Genomic DNA, 21,269 nt, shown 5'->3' with positions numbered 1-21,269 from the left:
ACATCATTGATATTCTTTATCTGTATTAAGATAAAGAACTTGGATAAGCATTTGGAATATCACAATATTCAATGCTGTGTACCAAGTGTTGGAAAGTGAGTCTAGTGTAGATCTGGATTAGTTATTTTGTCAGTGCAAAATTGAATGCTACAGGGCCTCTTTCATAAATTCCATGAAACTATTATTCTCCCTGGCTACAGGCTACATACAGCTTACATTTGTCTTTCAGGGGCCCCATCTATCAGTATCCTGTCCTGTGTTTTATACTTTAGTGTAATGAACTGACCCTCTAGGTCAGAAGTTCAAATTATGGATTATGACATGACAAATAGTTGGGAATTGGATTCCTCATCCTCCGAGGCAGTCGTGTTGTTTGGAGACTTCAGTGGGACAGCCCTAGGATTGGCTCCAAGTCCCTAAGTTTAAATGTGTAATTTTTCTTTTGTTTTCTCACAGTTCAGAGAATCTGGCTGCAGGAATGAGCTCCATGCTCTGAGCTCCGAGCCTCTGGCATTATTTCCATCTGTATCTCTGCAGGAGGTGAAAAAAAGTCTTTTACAAAGATACAAAATAATTCAGGATTAATACACGATGCTTTAATTTTTACTGGCTGCAAAGTAATTTTAGCAATAGCATTTTGGGCTACACATCAAAGGGTTTTGAGATCTTTCATAATGTTGTGACTGGCATTACTCTCATTGTAAGGTTAGTTCACTCTCAGATATAAAACTTGACAGGGGAAAAAAAACTGTCAGATTCAATTCCATTCCTTTATAATAAATTTCTTGTCAGTTCATCACATAGCAGATTGACAGGACTCATGGTGAAATCCGTTATGGTATCTGTCATGGACTTCCAACAGCATGAATGTGTTTGACAGGGGGAGATACACAGAGGCCCCAGAGAGGAAAATGTTGAGGAGGGTAACATGTGCTCATGAGGCATCAATGTTTTTCTTAGTTGTAGAGGTCATGCCCAAAACGAAAATCAATATTATTAACACAAACACCTAAATCTACTCCATCGCTTCTTTTATTGAAGTAAATGTGATTTAATTCAAGTTAAGAACACCTTTTAGTTGTATAATAAAAACTGACACTCTTACTGGAGAGCATAAACATCTGCAGTGTTCAGAGTTCTTTGAGGCACTTCAGTTAAGGTTACAGAAAAACCTGCAGCTTTTTTGTTTTCCTTTTCACTTACGATTGCATGGCCAAAACATTTCAAAGACACTGCACCAGCCAGCCTCTCTCCAATTTCACAATGATCCAATCTTTGTGGTACCTAATAAAACTATCTCACAGTAAAACAATAAGTTGACAGAGCGAGTAACAATGGCAGCCATTCTTTCTTTTTTAAAAAAAGACAAAAGTCAACTTGTCCTTAAATTTGCCAAACTTCAAATTTACTTTCATTCGGTATTATTTTGTTGGCTGTTAGTTTTCTCTGGAGAATAAAGATCTGCAAGTTTTTTAAAGCGAGGCCCCCAGTTAGTGAGGTAATCGTAATCCTGGTCTGTGTCTGTGGGAACTGAATCCAAGGAGCTGAGTGATTCAGCTATCGAGCAGTTTCCTTCATAGGCATATGTCACCAGGGAATCATAAGGAGGTGCACTGGGATCTGCATCATTCTCCTGCACTCTCTGATCGATGAAGTCTCTAATGTCCGTGTGGTTTTGTATTATGATGGTCTGCCGCTGCGGATGGTGGCTTTCTGGCTTGACGTCTCTGCGCAACTGCACATCCTCTATCAAGTCAGGTTTCCTCAGGGTACTGATGTCAAAGGCCTGGGTGTCCTCCTCACCACCTCCTTCATCATCATAACTGATTACATTGTCTCTGATATCTTCTTTCGATGTCATACAGATCTCCTTTTTCCTTTGCCTTCTCAATGCCACAAACAGCACCACAATCACTGTGAAAATTGGAGCAAATTTAAAAATTCATTTTAGCTTTGTTTTAACCATCAAACATTCTAATCAGAAAAGCTAAATTTTCTTCCTGATTTTAAATTTTAAATCTGAGAACAATAAATTTCTTGTTAAGCAAAGGTATTAAGGGATACGGACCAGAAACAGATATATGTAGTTAGACAAACAGGAGGCTGGAAGAACACAATAAGCCAGGCAGCATCAGAATGTGGAGAAGTCAACATTTTGGGTATAAGACCAGTGTTGAAGAAGGATCATACCAAAAATGTTGACTTCTCTACCTTCTGATGCTGCCTGGCTTGCTGCGTTCTTCCAGCCTCCTGCTTGCCTACTTTGGATTCCAGCATTCTGCCATTTTGTTTGTCTCTAACTAGGTTTATGGTGTTAGGCCACAGATCACCCATGATGTCATTGAATGGCAGAACAGGTTTGAGGTGCTGAATAGCCTACTCTTGCTCCCAAGTTCCCATCAACTGGATGCAAATACAATCCAGTTGTTAGCATTTTATAGGGTACAATTTCAATTGCTTCATGTGGTTTTCAAATGTAAGAGCTGGAGTTAAAATTAAATGGGATTTCATCAGGATTGAAACACATAGAAACATTGAAGTGATTAAATTGTGTCTGAATGCTTAAGTACTCATTAGTCATATTATATCAGTCCAGGGAGAAAGTGAGAGCTGAAGATGCAGGAGATCAGATTCAAAAAGGGTGGCGCTGCAAAAGCACAGTAGGTCAGGCAGCATTTGAGGAACAGGAGAACCGACATTTCAGGCATAAACCCTTCATCGGGAATAATTCCTGACAAAGAGCTTATGCCCGAAATGTCGACTCTCCTGCATCTTGGATGCTGCTTAACCTGCTGTACATTTCCATCACCACTCTTTTCAACTATCACCAGTACACAGAGGAATTCTGTGTGTGAATGTAGAGCCATCACTGAGATTGAACAACCTCCCGTCCTTCATTGAACTGGACAGAAAATTGGTCACTCTCTAATCATTCTGAACCAACACTCTGTGCTGTCCCAAGTTAACCCAACATGTCTGACTATACTCCTAGGAATATTTTCCTAGGAATATTTTCCATGTAAGTCTCAGCTGACCTGCTGCAGAGGAGATTTCTGTTTTTTTTGTCAGAAATGTCAGCCCTCACAATTCATCAATTAACCTTGGCCATTTGCTTATGATGATGTCTCTGATTGAATCACGCTATTGTTCTCATTTTTCTCATTGCTTATCACCAATGTCTGATATTCCCATTGTGGCTGAGTAAAGAACATTTCAATACAATGCAAGTTTACTCGACAAGTTGTCGCTCCGAGACCTTTAGCTACAGTTTATGTTGTTAGTAACATTTGAGTGTAAGTTCAAAGTGTGTCCCATTCCAACACCACATGTTCATCAGAAGCCCTGGGCATAACTGAAATTAGCCAGGAACAGAGAACAGATCACACATCAGTCATTTCTGTATTCTGTTTCTTCCGTCCACTGAACTTGTGGAGACAGAGTGGCAGAAGTTTTAAATTCTCATGACAATCATCTTTCTTAAAAAGCAGTTTACTGAATACAAATATATTTTATATATATATATAAAATATAAATTAATTTCAGAGTATCAAAAGATGTGGCAAATTTCCCTGTTGTTGTTTTAATAATAGAAATATTAATTGTTCATTTGAATTTCCACAAAAGTCATTTCTAAAAATTGACAGCTTTGCATCAATCTGAAAGTTTTGTATGATAAAATATTAGATTAGATTAAATTACTTACAGTGTGAAAACAGGCCCTTCGGCCCAACAAGTCCACACTGACCCGCCGAAGCGCAACCCACCCATTCCCCTAATCTAATGTTTGGACCGTGGGAGGAAACGGGAGGAAACCCAAGCATACACGGGGAGAATGTGTAAACTCCACACAGTCAGTTGCCTGAGTCGGGAATTGAACCCAACTCTGGCGTTGTGAGGCAGCAGTGCTAACCACTGCGCCACCATGCCATCCTGGAGCAATATTCTATTGGTAAATTCCCTGAAATGGTCAACATTTTAGCATAAGTGTTTGAGTATTTATTTCTAAGGAACCACTTTTCAGGAGGAACAGTGAGGAAACAAAGGTTGTAAAGGTCTCCATGGTGAGCACTCATGCTGTTCCTCAGCAAAGTTCGGAAGGTTCCTGTAAGAGAATGTGTTGGCATTCCGATTTCTCATGTTAGTTAGGATACATAGAGTCATAGAGATGTACAGTACAAAAACAGACCCTTCGGTCCAACTCGTCCATGCCGACCAGATACCTCAAACTGATCTAGTCCCCTTCACCAGCACGTGGCCCATATCCTTTTAATCCCTTCCTATTCATGTACCAGATGCCTTTCAAATGTTGTAATTGTACCAACCTCCAACACTTACTCTGGTGCCTTATTCCATACACCCACCACCCTCTGTGTGAAAAAAATAGCCCCTTTGGTCCCTTTTAAATCTTTCCCCCCCCTCACCTTAAACCCATGTCCTCTAGTTTTGGACTCCTATACCCTGGGAATAGACCTTGTCTGTTTATCCTATCCATGCCCCTCATGATTTCATAAACCTCTATAAAGTCATTTCTCAGTCTCCAACGCTCCAGGGAAAATAGCCCTAGCTTATTCAGCTTCTCCCTGTAACTCAAATCCTCCAACCCTGACAACATCCTTGCAAATCTTTTCTGAACCCTTTCAACTTTCACAACATAGGGTGGCATGGTAGCTCAGTGGTTAGCACTGCTGTCTCACAGCAGCAGGGTCCCAGGCTCGGTTCCAGCCTCGGGTGACTGACTGTGTGGAGTTTGCACATTCTCCCCATGTCTGCGTGGATTTCCTCCGGGTGCTTTGGTTTCCTCCCATAGTCACAAAGATGTGCAGGTCAGGTGAATTGGCCATGCTAAATTGCCCGTAGTGTTAGGTGCATTAGTCAGAGGGGAATGGGTCTGGGTGGGTTACTCTTCAGAGGGTTGGTGTGGACTGGTTGGGCTGAAGGGCCTGTTTCCAAACTGTATGGAATCTAATCTAATCTATCCTAGAGCAGAATGGAATGCAATATTCTAAAAGTGGCTGAACCAATGTCCTGTACACCTACAACATGACTTCCTAGCTCCTATACTCAATCCACTAAACAACAAAGGTAAACATGCCAAATACCTTCTTCACTACCCTGCACCCCCACTTATAAAGATAACACATTAATGCCAGAGCTTGTATCTATTGTAATTCTAAATCATAAGACGTGCTTGTTGAAATAAAACAAATTTTACTTTTATTTCAGAACAAATTATTCACTAAATGAAAACTGTGAATGCTGCATAGTGTCAAGTCACTTAGTGAATATACAGTCACAGCAGTACAATGAGTAAAAACAGGTTTTGAGAGTTTCACTATCTTTCACCCATCTGGTTCACTCATGTCCTTTAGGGAAGGAAATGCCATCCTCACTTGGTCTGACCTACATGTGACTGCAGATCCACAGCAATGTGATTGAAATGTAACTACCCTCTGGCCAATTAGTGATGGGTCATAACTGCTGGCCTGGCCATTAATGCACTCATCCCCTGAATGAATTAGAAAAAAAGAATTTTAACTGATGGGTTGGAATTGATATTGAGGTTGGGGCTTTGGTGGGGTAAGTGGTAGATATGATCATGGACTTACAGAAGTTCCCTAAAGCTGGCTAATCAAGACTTTTTCAAAAAAAAAATCAAAAAAAAACCTGCAAGTGTTTTGATGTTGTTCTGGGAGACTGCTGAAAGTTATTGAGCTGAGAAGGTGTAGAATTGAAGTAAACAGAGACAGCATAAAACAGGCAGTGGAGATGTCCAGAAACTGTCTAAGAGTTGATTTAGATGGCTGCCAATCAGACACTTAAAGAATCTTTCAGCCTTTTGCTTGGGACACAACTTCTGCACTTAATACATGGACTTTAGCAAGGTCTTTCACAAGGTTCTGCATGGTAGACTAATTAGTAAAGTTAAGAGTGTGTCACTCGAAAAGCACAGCAGGTCAGGCAGCATCCAACAAGTAGGAAAATCGACGTTTTGGGCCAGAGACCTTCATCAGGAACACCCTTTTCCAGCAATACACTCTCAATTCTGATCTCCAGCATCTGTAGACATCACTGCCTCCTAATTAGTAAAGTTAGATCACATTGGATCGAGGGAGACCCAGTCAACTGGATATAAAATTGGTTTGATATAGGAGACAGAGGGTGGTGGTACAGTTTTGTTTGTTTGAATTGGAGGCTTGTGACCAATGGTGTTCCATTCGGGTCAATGCTGGGTCAACTGTTGCTTGCCATTTATACAAATGATTTGGATGAGAATAAACAAGCATGGCTCATAAAATGGTGGCACAGTGGACAATGAAGAAGGTAATCCTGGAGTACAATGGGACCTTGATCAGTTGGGCCAGTGGACTGAGGAGTGGCAGATGGAGTTTAATTTAGATAAACAAGAGGTTTTGCATTTTGATAAAACAAATCCGAGCAGGACTTGCACAGTTAATGGTAGGCCCCTGAGAGTGTTGTAAAACAGAAAGACCTCGGGGTTCAGGTACATAGTTCCTTAAAAGTGGCATCACAGGTAGACAGGGCAGTGAAGAAAGCATTAGGCACACTTGCCTTTATTGGTTAGAACATTGAGTACTGGAGTTGGGATGTCATCTTATGGCTGTACAGGACACTGATGGGGTACTTTTGGAGCAGTGAATACAGTTCTGGTTGCTTTTCTATAAGAAGGATGTTATTAGGGATGTAGGTTTGCTCACTGAGCTGGAAGGTTTGTTTTCAGACGTTTCATCACCATACTAGGTAACATCATCAATGAGCCTCCAGATGAAGCACTGGTGGCATACATATGTAACATACAGATGAGGAAGGTCACCACTTCAACTGGGACAGCACATCCATCCTAGAATAAGCCAAACTGAGACATGCACGAGAGTTGCTAAAAGCTTGGCATTCCAACCAAAATTCTATCGACAAATACATTGACTTGGATCTCATTTACCATCCCCGAGAAAAATAACAGGAAATGACATCACCAACTCAAGGAAACCTAAAAACATAAATAGAAAGTGGGCCATGCTGCCAGTGCTTCATCCAGAGGCTCACTGATGATGTTACCTAGCATGGTGACGAAACATCTGAAAATGAACCTTCCAGCTCAGCAAGTGAACTTACATACAGAACCTCAACTGAGCTACAAATATTTTCAATACTCGTTAGGATGATATTAAATTAGTACAGAAAAGATTTATAAGGATGTTTGAGTTATAAGGAGAGGCTAGATAGGTTCGGACATTTTTTCCCTGGAGCATAGGAAGCTGTGGGGTGACCTTATAGAGGTTTATAAAATCATGAGGGACATAGTTAGGGTGAACAACAAAGGTCTTCTTTTTCGGGTGTGGGATTTCAAAACTAGAGGGTTTAAGACCCTGACCGGCAACTTTTTATATGTGGAATGAATTACTAGAAGAAGTGGTAGAGGGAGGTACAGTTATAACGTTTAGAAGATATTTGGACAGGTACATGTATAAGAAAGATTTAGAGGGATACAGGCCCAACTCAGGCAAATAAGATTAGCTACATTTTGGAAATCTGGTTGGCAGGGAGAAGTTGGACCGAATGGTCTGTTTCTATGCTGTGTCACTCTATAACAGCCATCAATTTCTAGCTAATATCTTTCCGTTTTTCTAGTAATTTAACTGGCATTCTACCCAAAAAGCTTTTACTGGGTGTTTAAATGGAATTATAACCATGATCTGTTTCCTGGTACTCAGATCATAATAATGAGATAGCAGCAATAACTTCTGTTTATACACCTCCATTAACGTAACACTCCAGAGTTATAACTGGTAGTTTAGAAGGTGGTTGTGATTTTTTGGAGGTTGGTCAGCTCAGCTCCAGGACATCTCTACAAGAGTTCCTCAGGGTCATGTCCTAGGCCCAATCATCTTCAGCTACTTCATTAAGGTCAGAAGTGGGGATGTTCAGTGATGATTACACAATGTTCAGCACCACTTGCAACTCCTCAGACACTGATGCAGGGCTGAAAATGTGTTGCTGGAAAAGCGCAGCAGGTCAGGCAACATCCAAGGAACAGGAGATTCGACGTTTTGGGCATAAGCCCTTAGTCTCATTCCTGAAGAAGGGCTTATGCCCGAAACATCGATTCTCCTGCTCCTTGGAAGCTACCTGACCTGCTGCGCTTTTTCAGCAACGCATTTTCAGCTCCGATCTCCAGCATCTGCAGTCCTCACTTTCTCCTCGAAGACACTGATGCAGTCAATGTTCAAATGCAACAAGATCTGGACAATATCCAGGCTTGGGCTGAGAATCAGCGAATAACATTCACACCACATAAATGCCAAGCTCCAACCACCTCTGATAAGAAACAGTCTAATCACCGCCCCTTGGTATCAAATGGTGCTACCATTGCTGAAATCCCAACAAGCAACATCCTCGGGATGCCCATTGTCCATAAACTCAAATGAACTCACCACATAAACACACTGACTGCATGAATAGATTAGAGGCTAGGAATACTACGGTGAGTAAATCATATCCTGAATCCCCAAAGCCTGTCTTAAGGGCTCACCTTAAGTTTCAGATGACAAGGCTTTTTTAACATTCTTTAACGGGATGAGGGTGTCACTGACTAAGCTCACATTTATTGCCCATTTCTAATTTCCCAGAAGGCAGATATTAAGATCTCAGATTGTTGAGGCCCTATCTTGAGTTATTATGTATCTCCGTCAACTGTACAATTTGTTCCCATTCATAGAAACATTGAAAATAGAAATGTGACTTGGCCCTTTGAGCCTGCTCCACCATTCAATATGATCATGGATGATCAGTCAACTCAGTCCCCTGTTCTCATTTTCTCCCCAGACTCTTTGATCCCTTTAGCCCTAAAAACTATATTTAACTCCATCTTGGAAACACAATGTTTTGGCCTGTTTTGGCAGACAATTCCATATTCCACCTTTAGTTTCCATGGCAACTCTGAACTTTAGATAGGATCCGTACCAAAATACAATTGACTAACCTAAGAATCCTAATATCCAATGGTATTTTAATTGTAACTTACTGAATGTTACAGGTAATGGAGAATCCCTTTCAGATTTTGACAAAGTATAATAGTAAATAATTATCAATTAACACCAAGTTATAGTCTAACAGGTTTATTTGGAAGCACTAGCTTCCTGCTACCTGCTTCTTCATCAGGTAGCTGTGGAGCAGGATTATAAGACACAGAATTTGTAGGTAAAGATTATAGTATCATGCAACTGAAATGATATCGTCAACAAATCTAGATTGCTGCTAAGTCTTTCATCTTTGAGAAAGGGTTACAGGTTTCGGTTCATTAATATGAAAATCCCAGAACTTCTTTTAAGTCACTTTCTCGAAATAACTTAATGTTTTATGACAAAAGGTGACATCACAGCTCAGACAATCCATTTTAGGTATAAGGATTGAGTCTGTCTGTATCCCAATCTTGAGTCAGACTGGTTCCATTTTTAAAATATTACATGGTAAGACTACCTGTAGATTGGGCGCTCTTTGAGTAAAATAGAATGTATCTGCAAGTTTTAATTCTCCAAATGCAAATTCACCTCATAGACTTCTATGTGTGTGTGCGTGCGTGAGAGAATGAGAGAGCGTGAGCGTGTGCATGTGAGTGTGTGCGTGTAAGAGTGAGTTCGCGTGAGAGTGTGTGTTTGAGTGTGTGCATGCTTGGTAAAGTGTGTACGTGAGCGTGATGGAGTATAAACCTGTGAGAGGGTGTGTGTGTGTACGTGAGAGTGTGGGGGGTGTATGTGTGAGTGTGAAAGAGAGCATGTGTATTAGAGAGGGTCTGCATGAGTGTGTGTGTGTGTGTGTGAGAGAGAGAAATTGTATAGTGTAGTGGGGTCACCTGTTGTGTGACATGAACCTAAGGTCCCGGTTGAGGCCATCCTCTGCTATCAGCCTCTGCTTGGCCACTCTGTGTTGTTGTGTCCCCCAAAGTCCACCTTGGAGGATGGTCACCCAAAGATTCAAGGCTGAATGCTCCTGACTTTGAAATAGTCAAGTTCAGAACCCACGAAGGGGGCTATGCAACAACGCGGACAGACTCTCACCTCAGATGTTTAATGCATTGTTTGAACTGAGATGCCACCTTTTTTTTCATAAAACTAAGTTACCTTGAGAATGTGACTCAAGTATAGTTCTGGGAGTTACACATTAATGAACTAAAGCCTGCAACCCATTTGAAATGATGAAAGACTTAACAACAATCTAAGTTTGTTCAATACATTGTTTTATTTGCTTGGCACTTAATGTTTTGCAATAAATTCTGTGTTTTATGATCCTGTTCCAGAGCTACCTGATGAAGGAGCAGTGCTCTGAAAACTAGTGCTACCAAATAAATGTGTTGGACTATAACCTGGTGTTGCGTGATTTTTAACTTTGTCCACCCCAGTCCAACACCGGCATATCCACATGATAAAAAATTAAGTGGTTAATATAATAGCATGACACACAGGTTGACTCACCAAGGAGTATAATGATGCAGAGCAAGATTGCTATCAGTGCTTCTGTGCTCAAGCCCACTGGGAGGAAGATAGCTTCTACATTGCAGGATAAGATAGTACCATCCACATCACATCCACAGACTCGAATAGTCAGTGTGTTTGTGCTGCTTTGTACAGGATAACCACTGTCTGAGACCACCACTGGAAGGAAATAGAGTTCTAGCTGCCTGCGACTGTAACCATTTCTCTTGGGTAAGATTCCAGCTGTGTTGTCTGTAATGTTACAAACAGGAAACAAATGAAAAATAAAGTGTACATATTGAAATGTTATGACAAGACCCTTACTGCTTTGTAACATGGTTTTTCTTTCAAGAGTCAATCATGGAACATTGGCATCAATGACAAAGCCAACATTTAATGCTTGCTCTTTGTTGTTCCTGAGCACATGGTGGTGAGATGCTCCCCTGAACCATTTAAGTTACCACAATAATGCAGCGTTTTTATGCTTCCTCAGATGATGGAAGGCAGGTCTATTGTACTATTGTGTACTTCTAGTAATCGCTGAGTATTAGGAGTCTGCAATAAGTCTGAGCAAGGTATTTTTATACGAGCTCAAGATAACTGCTGAGCAGTGAAATGACAAATGGTGTGAAGACACAGATAAGGCATTACAAGGTTTTTAAGTCCACTATTACATTCCAGTCCTTCACAAGGAATCTTTTTTTATTATCTATCACTCAGTGCTTTAAAAGTAATGGTTTCAAACATTCATTCATAAAGCAGCAAAAGATTAGCAAAGCCTGAATGCAGTTAAATGTGACTGCTTATCTCTGATGATTACTGTAAGACAACGATAGTAAAGGATTCTTTTAATACATTAATCCTTTCATGAGTGCAAACCAGTTCTGGGAGAAGCAGGGTAGCATTTACATTTATCACAATACATTTTTACTCCAGTGAAGTTTTTGTCTGCAACAACTTATGTCATTTACTTTCATGAGGAAAGAAGTATTAATTTGCATTGTTCAATAAATTTTAATGCTTAGTTTGATTTCCAAATTTTACAGGAAGGGTTGAGAAAAATCTCATAAAATATGCCATAAAAGAAAACCATTTCTTTCCAGGTTGAAATAAATGATTTAATCGTATCTGCGTGGCAAATAAGTAATGAGTAACATGGCGACTCGAGGAGCTGTAAAAGTTAAGAAGGTGTATCATAAAATTATTGGTCATGGCTCATATGCAGGCACTGCACAGGCAACATTTGCCCTTTCCCCCTTGAGAACACATTGCAAGAGAAAAGAGAAAACTGCCAGAACAAATTGATCCAGAATACAATATTATTTCAATTGTAGAAATGTGTATTTGCATAACAATTGTAAAAGAGATACTTTTGCAGTGCTGAATATTTTTTCTGATGTGATTTTAACTTTGAATACATTTACTGTCACACATTTCTTTCATAAGTTTATTTGAGTGACGAGATTCTGCAGTGGAAACATCAGGCAACATAGAAGTAATTACTTATTCCACCTTGATTAGTTTTTGGTGAGAAAGTCACCTGATTTGCAGCTACATTATACATATTATGTACCCCTTCATACTTCTTATCTTGCTCCAAGAAGAAAGAACATTACAGCGCAGTACAGGCCCTTCAGCCCTAGATGTTACACCGACCTGTGAAACCAATCTGAAGCCCATCTAACCTACACTATTCCATTTTTGTCCATATGACTATCCAATGACCATTTAAATGCCTTAAAGTTGACACTTCTACTACTGTTGAAGTCAGTGCATTCCATGCCCCTACTACTCTCTGAGTAAAGAAACTACCTCTGTCATGTCCTATCACCCTTCAGTTTAAAGCTAATGCTCATGCTTGCCATCGCCATTTGAAAAAAAAGGCTCTCACTCCTTTCTATCCACATGATTATCTTATGTCTCAATTAAGTCACCTCTCAACCTTCTTCTCTCTAACAAAAACAGCCTCAAGTCTCTCAGCCTTTTCTTGTAAGACCTTCCCACCAAACAATGCAACATCCTAGTAAATCTCCACTGAAACTTTTCCAAAGCTTCAACCACATTCCAGTAATGCGGTGACCAGAACTGCATGAAATACTTTAAGTGTGGCTGCAGCAGAGTTTTGTACAGCTGAAACATGACCTCAATCCCTCTACCAATAAAAGCTAACCAACCATTTGCTTTCTTAACAACCCTATCAAGCTGGGTGGCAACTGTCAAGAATTTATGTACATGGACACCGAGATCTCTTTGTTCACCTATACTACCAAGAATCTTACCATTAGCCCAGTACTCTGCATTCATGTTACTCCTTCCAAACAGAATCACCTCACACGTTTCTGCATTAAACTGCATTTGCCACCTCTCTGCCCAGCTCTGCAGCTTATTGATATCTCTCTGTAACCTACAACTCTACCAACCTTAGTATTATCCACAAATTTACTAACTCATCATTCTATGTTCTCATCCAGGTCACTTATAAAAATAACAAACAGCAGTGGCCCCAAACAGATCCTTGCAGTACACCACTAGTAACTAAACTCGAAGATGACCATTTCCCATCAATCACCACCCTCTGCCTTCTTTCAGCTAGCCAATTTCTGATCCAAACTGCTAAATCATTCTCAGTCCTATGCCTCTACATTTTGTGAAATAGTCTACCATGGGGAACCTTATTAAATGCCTTACTTAAATCCATATACACCACATCAACTGCTTTACCCTCATCCACCTGCTTGGTCACCTTCTCAAAAACTCAGTAAGGTTTGTGAGACATGACCTACCCTTCACAAAACTGTGTAGACTGTCACTAATCAACTTATTCCTTTCTAGATGTTTATAAATCCTATCTCTTATAACCTTTTCCAACACTTTATCCACAACCCAAAGTGAGGCTCAAAGGTCTACAATTATCAAGGTGTCTTTACTGCCTTTCTTGAATAAGGGGACAATATTTGCTATCATTCAGTCTTCTGGGACTATTCCTGCAGACAATGATGACGTAAAGATCAAAGGCAAAGACTCGGCAATCTCCTCCCTAGTTTCCTAGAGAATCCGAGGACAAATCCCATCTGGCTCAGGGATCTTATCTCAGTTCCTCTCAAGAATAATAATGTGAATAATAAATATTTGCTGTTAGTAATTTACAAGCTGGAAGTCATTAATGGGAAAAGTTTCACCTTTGCTGTGAATTCAATAAAGTAAATGTGAGAAAGTAAAGACGTGGTTGAAAGTCAGTCAAATGTAGCAGCAAATTATGATCTGTTTTGAACAGTTCTTAAAGACATGATTTAATAAAGGTGCATCATTTTGTCTTTTGAAGACTATCATACTTTGTTAATATCTGATCAAGATTCATTACCCTGGGCTACAGAATTGCCTGGGGAGAGGGAGCTTAAAGATTCAAATGAGAAATGATACTGATTGGAAATGAAATGGTTAACTGACAATAAAAAAAACTCAAAGATCAACTTAACTAAATAATTTTTCACTGTGTTTATCAATGTGCAATGTGATTTAGTTGTAGTATTCTCACCTCTGACTCAGGAGGTCTTGTGTATTAAGACTATTTCACAGCCAGCAAAAGGTGAAGACTTAGGTTCCTGACCCACATGGGAGCTCTTTAACATCACATGTATAGCTCCTAACCTTTCCAATTGGATCCCCTCAACATGAAAAAGGATTTTAAAATAAATTCAAATAAAAAATATAATTATGTTACACCTCAAATAGTTGCTTTAATTACAAAATAAAATCCCTAAACCATCTACAAGGCACAAGTTTGGATGTGATGCAATACTCCCACTTGCCTGGATGGGGTAGTTCCAACAAAATCCAAAAATTTGACACCATCCAGGATAAAGTAGCCCACTGGATTTGCATCTTATCCACAATCATGCAATCCCTCCACCACCGACTCTCAGTAGCAGCAACCGTACTATCTACAAAATGCACTGCGGAAGTTCACCAAGGTTCCTTTTGACAGCACTTTCCAAACTCATGACCATCTCCATCTCGAAGAACAAGGGCAGCAAAAAATGAGAACACCCCCACCTTCAGGTTCCTCTCCAAGCCGATCCCGCCATCCCGATCTGGAAATATATTGCCATTCCTTCACTGTTGCTGGGTCAAAATCCTGGAACTCCCTCGCTAATGGCATTACAGGTCAACCTGCGGCATATGTCTACCTTAGAGTGGTGCTGGAAAAGCACAGCAGTTCAGGCAGCATTCGAGGAACAGGAAAATCGACATTTCGAGCAAAACCCCTTCAACAGGAATAGAGCTACGGCAGATGGACAACACCAGTTCAAATGGGCAGCTCACTACCACTTCTCAAGGGTAACTAGGAATGGTCAATGAAATGCTGGCCCAGTTAGTGCTGCCCATGCCCCGTGAGTAAATTATGAAAAACATCATATCTGAAGAAAAACCTGCTTGAATTGCATAGCCATACCGTGGTCACAGATAATGCCATTGGTCTGAGGAATAAATCTCATATTTGCAATAATTAATATTTCTGATATATCTGAGATGAAAATTACTCTGAAAGCAACTATTAAAGCTATTTTAATAGTAACAATAAATTGTGAAATAAAATGTTTATATCTATGCCTCATAAATTAAGGTTTGTTTTAAGGTGGCAACATTATAGGTTTTTTAAAGCATGTGATAATTCAGTTAGATCTATGAAAACTTTGATTTTTTTAATAGCATAAATGTAATTTGATTTATGTTGTATGTGTAAGAAAATTACATGTGCATGTTCAGCATTCTACCTGTGACTTGGCAATAGTTCAGTTTTGGTTTAGTACCGCTGATTGATTTTAACCTTTTGTGTCCCAATAGTGTTTAAATGATTTTAGGCAATTTTATTTAATAAGGCTCTTCAGACAAAAGAATTTGCCAACACTGAATACAAGTTGACTGTTAAGTGCACTACTGTATAGCCAACTTTCATGTGAGTTAACCCAAGGACTTTTCTACTCTTTCCAGTGGACGTGAGGGGCATGGGCAGGATAAATAGACAAGGTCTTTTCCCAGGCTAGCAGAGTCAAGAACTAGAAGGTATAGGTTTAGGATGAGAGGGGAAAGATGCAAAAAAGAGACCTAAGGGGCAATCTCTTCATGCAGAGGGTAGTGCGTGTGTGGAATGAGCTACCAGAGGAAGTGGTGGAGGCTGGTACAATTACAACATTTAAAAGACATGTGGATGGGTATATGAACAGGAAGGGTTCAGACGGATATGGGCTAAATGCTGGCAAATAGGGCTCAATTATTTTAGGATATCTGGTTGACATAGACAAGTTGAATCAAAAGGTCTGTTTCTGTGCTGTACATCTATACTACCTGTGAATCATTTTTAGGAGAATAGTGATATCCAGTAATGAAGTCCATATACGGACACATAAATTCAGACTAAGAGTGGTCTTTAAGCCTGTTCTGCTGTTCGAGAAGGTCACAGCTAATCTGATTAATCCACACTCCTGTTTAGCTCTGACAACCTTTCATCCCTTTACTTAATCAGACTGTCTCTGCCATTAACAGAAACTACTCAAAGATCACGCTTCCACAGCCTTTTGAGAGGAAGAGAAGTCTAAAGACCTAACCCTCTCAGGGAGAAAAAGTTCTCTCCTTCTCAGTTGTGACAGTGTTGTGACTTTAAAAGGTTATTTTGCCCTTTTTGTTTTAAGAGAGGTTGTAAAGGCAGACGTGCTGAACTGGCTACTTTGAAGCCAGCTGAAGTTACGCTTTGAGGTTTTTTAAAAAGTTAGAACAATGGAAGCAGCCTGAATGGGTGTGTCCCGCTCTCACAGATCCAGTTTCTGGGTTTCGCTTTTTTAACAGTAACATTTGAAGCTGTTTGGGATCACAAAAGAGTTGTCAGCTTCAGTGAATGTCTCTTGGTTGCTACAGTCTCTAAATTTTCTCTGGATGTTTCTTCCTCCTGGACTGGAGAACTGCATGTGAGAATCTGGGTCTGAAATTGCCTTTTTGCCAAGGAGTGTGTTTATGGGATGTTATTGTACTGGAATAATTGATACTTTATCTATTATTTAGATAAGTTTTCCAACAAAGGTATCCTAATTTCTTTTTCTTTTGTTTGTATTTTAACTATGCAGTTTAAATAAATTGTGTTTTGCTTAACATTGAGTAGTTTGACCAACTGCATCATATCTGGAACACACACTTCACATCTGCCTTTAAAATAAGAAAAAGTTAGGGTTGAAAAGTGGTTCTTACAATAATTTGAGGGGGGTCTGGTCTGGTCCATAATACTGTCTCCAATGGGGAGACCTTTTTTAAACAGTGATCCCCACCCCTACCCAGTTCTAGACTAAACAGAGAAAAACAAAGAACTGCAGATGCTGGGAATTGGAAACACAAGCAGAAATTGCTGGAAAACTCAGGAGGATCCAGAGACCTTTCTTCAGAAAAAGACTCAAAACATTCACTCTGCTTTCTCTCCGCAGCTGCTGCAGGACCTGCTGAGTTTTTCCAGCAATTTCTGTTTCTCTACCCCTACTTCTAGAATACCACATAAAATGAACCATGCTTTCCATCTCCACTCTGTCAAGATTCAATTGGATCAGTTCTGATGAAGGGTCACCGGACCTGAAAGATTAACTCTGATTTCTCTCCATGGATATTGCCAGACCTGCTGAGTTTTTTCCAGCAATTTTTGCTTTTGTCTCTTCAGGATCTTATGTTTCAATCCTGTCACCTAATCTAAACTGTGGAGGATACAAGTCTAGCTGGGCCAGCCTTTCCTCAGCACAAAACCCACCCATTCCAAGATTAGTTTAGTAAGCTTTCCTTGAACTGATTCCAATATATTTGCATTCTTTATTAAATAATGAGACTAACACTGTGCACAGTGCTCCACATATGGTATCACCACGTATTCTTAATCACCATCACTGGGATTATTTTCAGAGATATAATGATCACCGTCATTACAGTGTTGGGGATAAAAATTAATTGGATCTGAGCAGCCAACTTCAGAGTACGATCTCTCCAGCTCCATCTGCCCCAGAATGACAACTGCTTTAAGTCAGCCTGAGTCCCTTCTGAACATTTTAATTGGTGAACTGAGGGCTGTTTTTGATCCTCTCACCAAATGTGACTGGTAGACACATCAGCAATATTTAAAGGGACAGTCATAGGCTGAAAACGAAACCAACTATTCATTTTCATTCCATCTAGCAGCAGAGAGTCATAGAAAGCCTTTCAGCACAGAAACAGATCATTCAGTCTATCTAGTCCATGCTGACCCTGTTCCCAAACTAGTCTCAGCCGCCTCCATTTCCAACATCCTGATTTCTCTCCAAGGATGCTGCCATGTCTGTTGAGATTTTCCAACAATTTCTGATTCTGTTGTGGTTTTCCAGCACCCGCAGTTCTTCCAGTTCTTCTCCATAATGATGAAGTTACCAAAAGTAGGTATGGTCATCCTAGATCCACAACAGCACCGTGGCAGCTGTTACCAGTCCAGACCAGTCCTCTCCTGCTCCCAGCTCCGCACCTACAATTTGCATAGCATCCCCCGTCCATCCAGTTCACCTCTCCCCATCCACTCTGAAATAACTCCACAAGTGTCAGTATCCTGTCACCAAGTCCCCCTTCATTTACATATGGAGAATCCTTGTCACTGATCTTGCTAATTCAGAGCCAGCTCTCCGAGTGAACAGGATGTCTTGCACTCCTCTTCTTTTTTTTTCAGGAAAAAAACAAACACCCGAGTGGCCTGTGACGAGCAGTGCCCTTCACAGCAAAGGGCAATGCTGTGTGATCAAACAGTGAAGGGGAGGGCAGGGACTAAATCAAAATAGAGTTGGAGGGGGAAATGATGCACTCCACGCCCTGCGGCGCCCACCTCTCCCTGAACAACTCCAGGGTGTCAGTGGACACCACGTGCTCTTTCTCCAAGGACACCCAGGCTCTAACGTAACTGGGGAAGAGGGGCAGGCAGTCGGCCCTAACGACCCCCTCCACGGCCCGCTGCCTGGACCTGTTTATGGCCAGTTTGGTCACGCCCAGGAGCAGACCCATGAGGAGGTCTTCAGACCTGCCCTCCCTCCTCCGCACCGGGTGCCCAAAGATCAGGAGCGTGGGACTGAAGTGCAACCAAAAGTAGAGGAGGAGGTTTTTGAGAAAATCAAAAAGGGAGTACAAATGCCTACACCCAATATACACATGGTCCACGCACTCCACAGCACCACAGAACAAGCAGTTGGGCTGGGAGTCCATGAACCACCACAATCTGCGGTTTCAGGGGACCGCTGCGTGCAGCACTCTCCACCCCAGATCCGAGAGAAAGGGGGAGGACTCCCTCGTAGAGAGCCCCCCACCGGGGATCCCCACCACCCGGTGGCAAACTCTCCTGTTCTTATCTATCAGCCAGGGCTCCCTGATTGGACCAGATTAATAGCCCACCTGATTGACCATGTTACAATCACTAGACACGGTGGCTCGGTGATTAGTACTGCTACCTCACAGTACCAGGGAGCTGGGTTCGATTCCAACCTTGGGCGACTGAGTGGAATTTGCCCATTCTCCCCGTGTCTGCGTGGGTTTCCTCCAACTGCTCTGGTTTCCTCCCCCAGTCCAAACATGTGCAGGTTAGGTGGATTGGCCATGCTAAATTACCCATAGTATTCAGGGATGTGTAGGATGGATGCATTAGTCAGGGGTAAATGTAGAGTAATAAGGTAAGGGAACGGAACTGGATGGGTTACTCTTTGGAGGGTTGGTGTAGACTTGTTGAGCCAAAGAACTTGTTTCCACACTATAGGGATTCTCTATTCTCTCCCACACTATCCTGTAGGTGTTCTCTACTTCAGATCGTATAAGGTAATCAGCTTGGGTGACTGCTTCATATCTGAGATTTAATAGTTTCAGCAAACAAGGCCAATGCTTAATGCTGGCAGACTAGGCATTAGGTTAACTTCAGAGCTGCAAGGCCTGGGTTAATGTCTTGTGACAGGACACTCCTTTTGTACCTGCATCATCTGCCATTCTGATTTCTCAGCCATTATCAGATGCTGCTGTCTGTTGGATCTTGCTGTACATAATTTGGCTCATGTTCTGTCTACTGTACTGTATGAGGTCATGAAAGGCTCCTTCAGAACTCATGCAGAACTGCAATCCACCCCTCAATGTAAATGTCCTTATCATACTCTTTGATGTAATTCATGTAATTAGTTCTGATACAATTGCAAAAATCTACTCTAAGTTATTTTATGAGGTTAATGGCCCTTCTGAAATCATTAATGTTGCAAAAACATTTTCAAAGTACAAGCGTTTTATCAGACAATTGCTAACTGGAACACTTAGCTAGCAATGAAAGAGGAATGATCAATAAATGTCATCTGAAATTGACTGAATGGAACAATATCTTTCAACATGTGGCCCATACAAGCAACAAGTAATAGAGCAAATATTTAGCAGCTCTTGGTCCATGAGCTGTGTCATTCAGTCCATGATTTCCGAAACAGTAAAGATAATGAATGTAAGATCTACTCCACAACCTGAGACTCCCATTCAGGAGCTAAGTGTTGATAGATTTTTTTTTGGAGGAACTTACAGGCTCCTCATAAATAATTGATCATTTTGGATCGTCACTGTCACATCAAAGAAGCTGAGGAATCTCGAGTCACAAGGTTTGTTACCGTGACTCTTGTCTATTTGGGAGTATTCCATCACAGCTCAGGATTACCCGAGCTGGATAGAAACTAACTGGACTTGCCGTATAAATACTGTAGTTTCAAGAGCAGGTCAGATGCTAAGAATCCTGTGGTCAGTAACTCACCCTCTTGACCCCCGAAGCCTGTCCACCATCTACAAGGCACAAGTCAGGAGTGTAATGGTATACTCCCCACTTGTCTGGATGCGTACAGCTCCAACGACACTCAAGGAGCCCGACACTATCCAGGACAAAACAGCCTGCTTGATTGGCACCACATCTACAGATATTCACTCCCTTGACTATTGATTCTCAGTAGCAGTAGTGTGTACCAGCTACAAGAATCCTGCTTTTTCGGGCGGCACAGTGGCACAGTAGTTAGCACTGCTGCCTCACAGCGCCAGAGACCCGGGTTCAATTCAGGCGACTGACTGTGTGGAGTTTGCACGTTCTCCCCTTGTCTGCGCGGGTTTCCTCCGGGTGCTCCGGTTTCCTCCCACAGTCCAAAGATGTGCGGGTCAGGTGAATTGGCCATGCTAAATTGCCCATAGTGTTAGGTAAGGGGTAAATGTAGGGGTATGGGTGGGTTGCGCTTCGGCGGGTCGGTGTGGACTTGTTGGGCCGAAGGGCCTGTTTCCACACTGTAAGTAATCTAATCTAATCTAAAAAATGCACTACAGAAATTCACCAAGGCTCTTACTGCAGCACCATTCATACCCACGAGCTTGCTAATGGGATACAGAAATAGCTTCACGGTAGGAGATAGAGGGTGGTGGTAGAGGACTCTTTTTCAGGCTGGGCCTTGTATCCAATGGTATTCAGCAGGGTTTGCTGGCTGGATCCACTTTTGCTTGTCATTTATATAAACAATTTGGATGAGAATTTAGGAAACGGTTCTGTTCGCCGAGCTGGAAGTTTGTGCTGCAAACGATTCGTTCCCTGGCTAGGGAACATCATCAGTGCTGTTGGAGCGTCCTGTGAAGCCTTCACAGGAGGCTCCAACAGCACTGATGATGTTCCCTAGCCAGGGAACGAAATGTTTGCAGCAAAAACTTCCAGCTCGGCGAACAGAACCACAACAACGGACACCCGAGCTACAA

At 41.4% G+C, this 21,269-nt stretch overlaps 1 protein-coding gene across 3 annotated transcripts in view; it reads right to left on the bottom strand.

Annotated features, from left to right (window-relative positions):
- Positions 1-1,021: 1,021 nt before the first annotated feature.
- Positions 1,022-21,269, bottom strand: part of LOC132832348 (cadherin-12-like) — a 649,932-nt gene continuing 629,684 nt past the window's right edge. For all 3 annotated transcript variants that reach the window (XM_060850281.1, XM_060850282.1, XM_060850283.1), the window contains 2 exons: positions 10,488-10,739; positions 1,022-1,914 (listed from right to left, as the gene is read on the bottom strand). In XM_060850281.1, coding sequence (XP_060706264.1) covers positions 1,412-1,914; positions 10,488-10,739 — 755 coding nt within the window. In that variant the 3' untranslated portion in view covers positions 1,022-1,411. The remainder of the gene's footprint in view (positions 1,915-10,487; positions 10,740-21,269) is intronic.

This window comes from Hemiscyllium ocellatum, chromosome 34, assembly GCF_020745735.1.
Source record: "Hemiscyllium ocellatum isolate sHemOce1 chromosome 34, sHemOce1.pat.X.cur, whole genome shotgun sequence".
NCBI classification, from domain to species: domain Eukaryota; kingdom Metazoa; phylum Chordata; class Chondrichthyes; order Orectolobiformes; family Hemiscylliidae; genus Hemiscyllium; species Hemiscyllium ocellatum.
The sequence above is the reverse complement of the archived record's forward strand: the minus strand, read 5'-3'. Positions and strand labels throughout refer to the sequence as shown.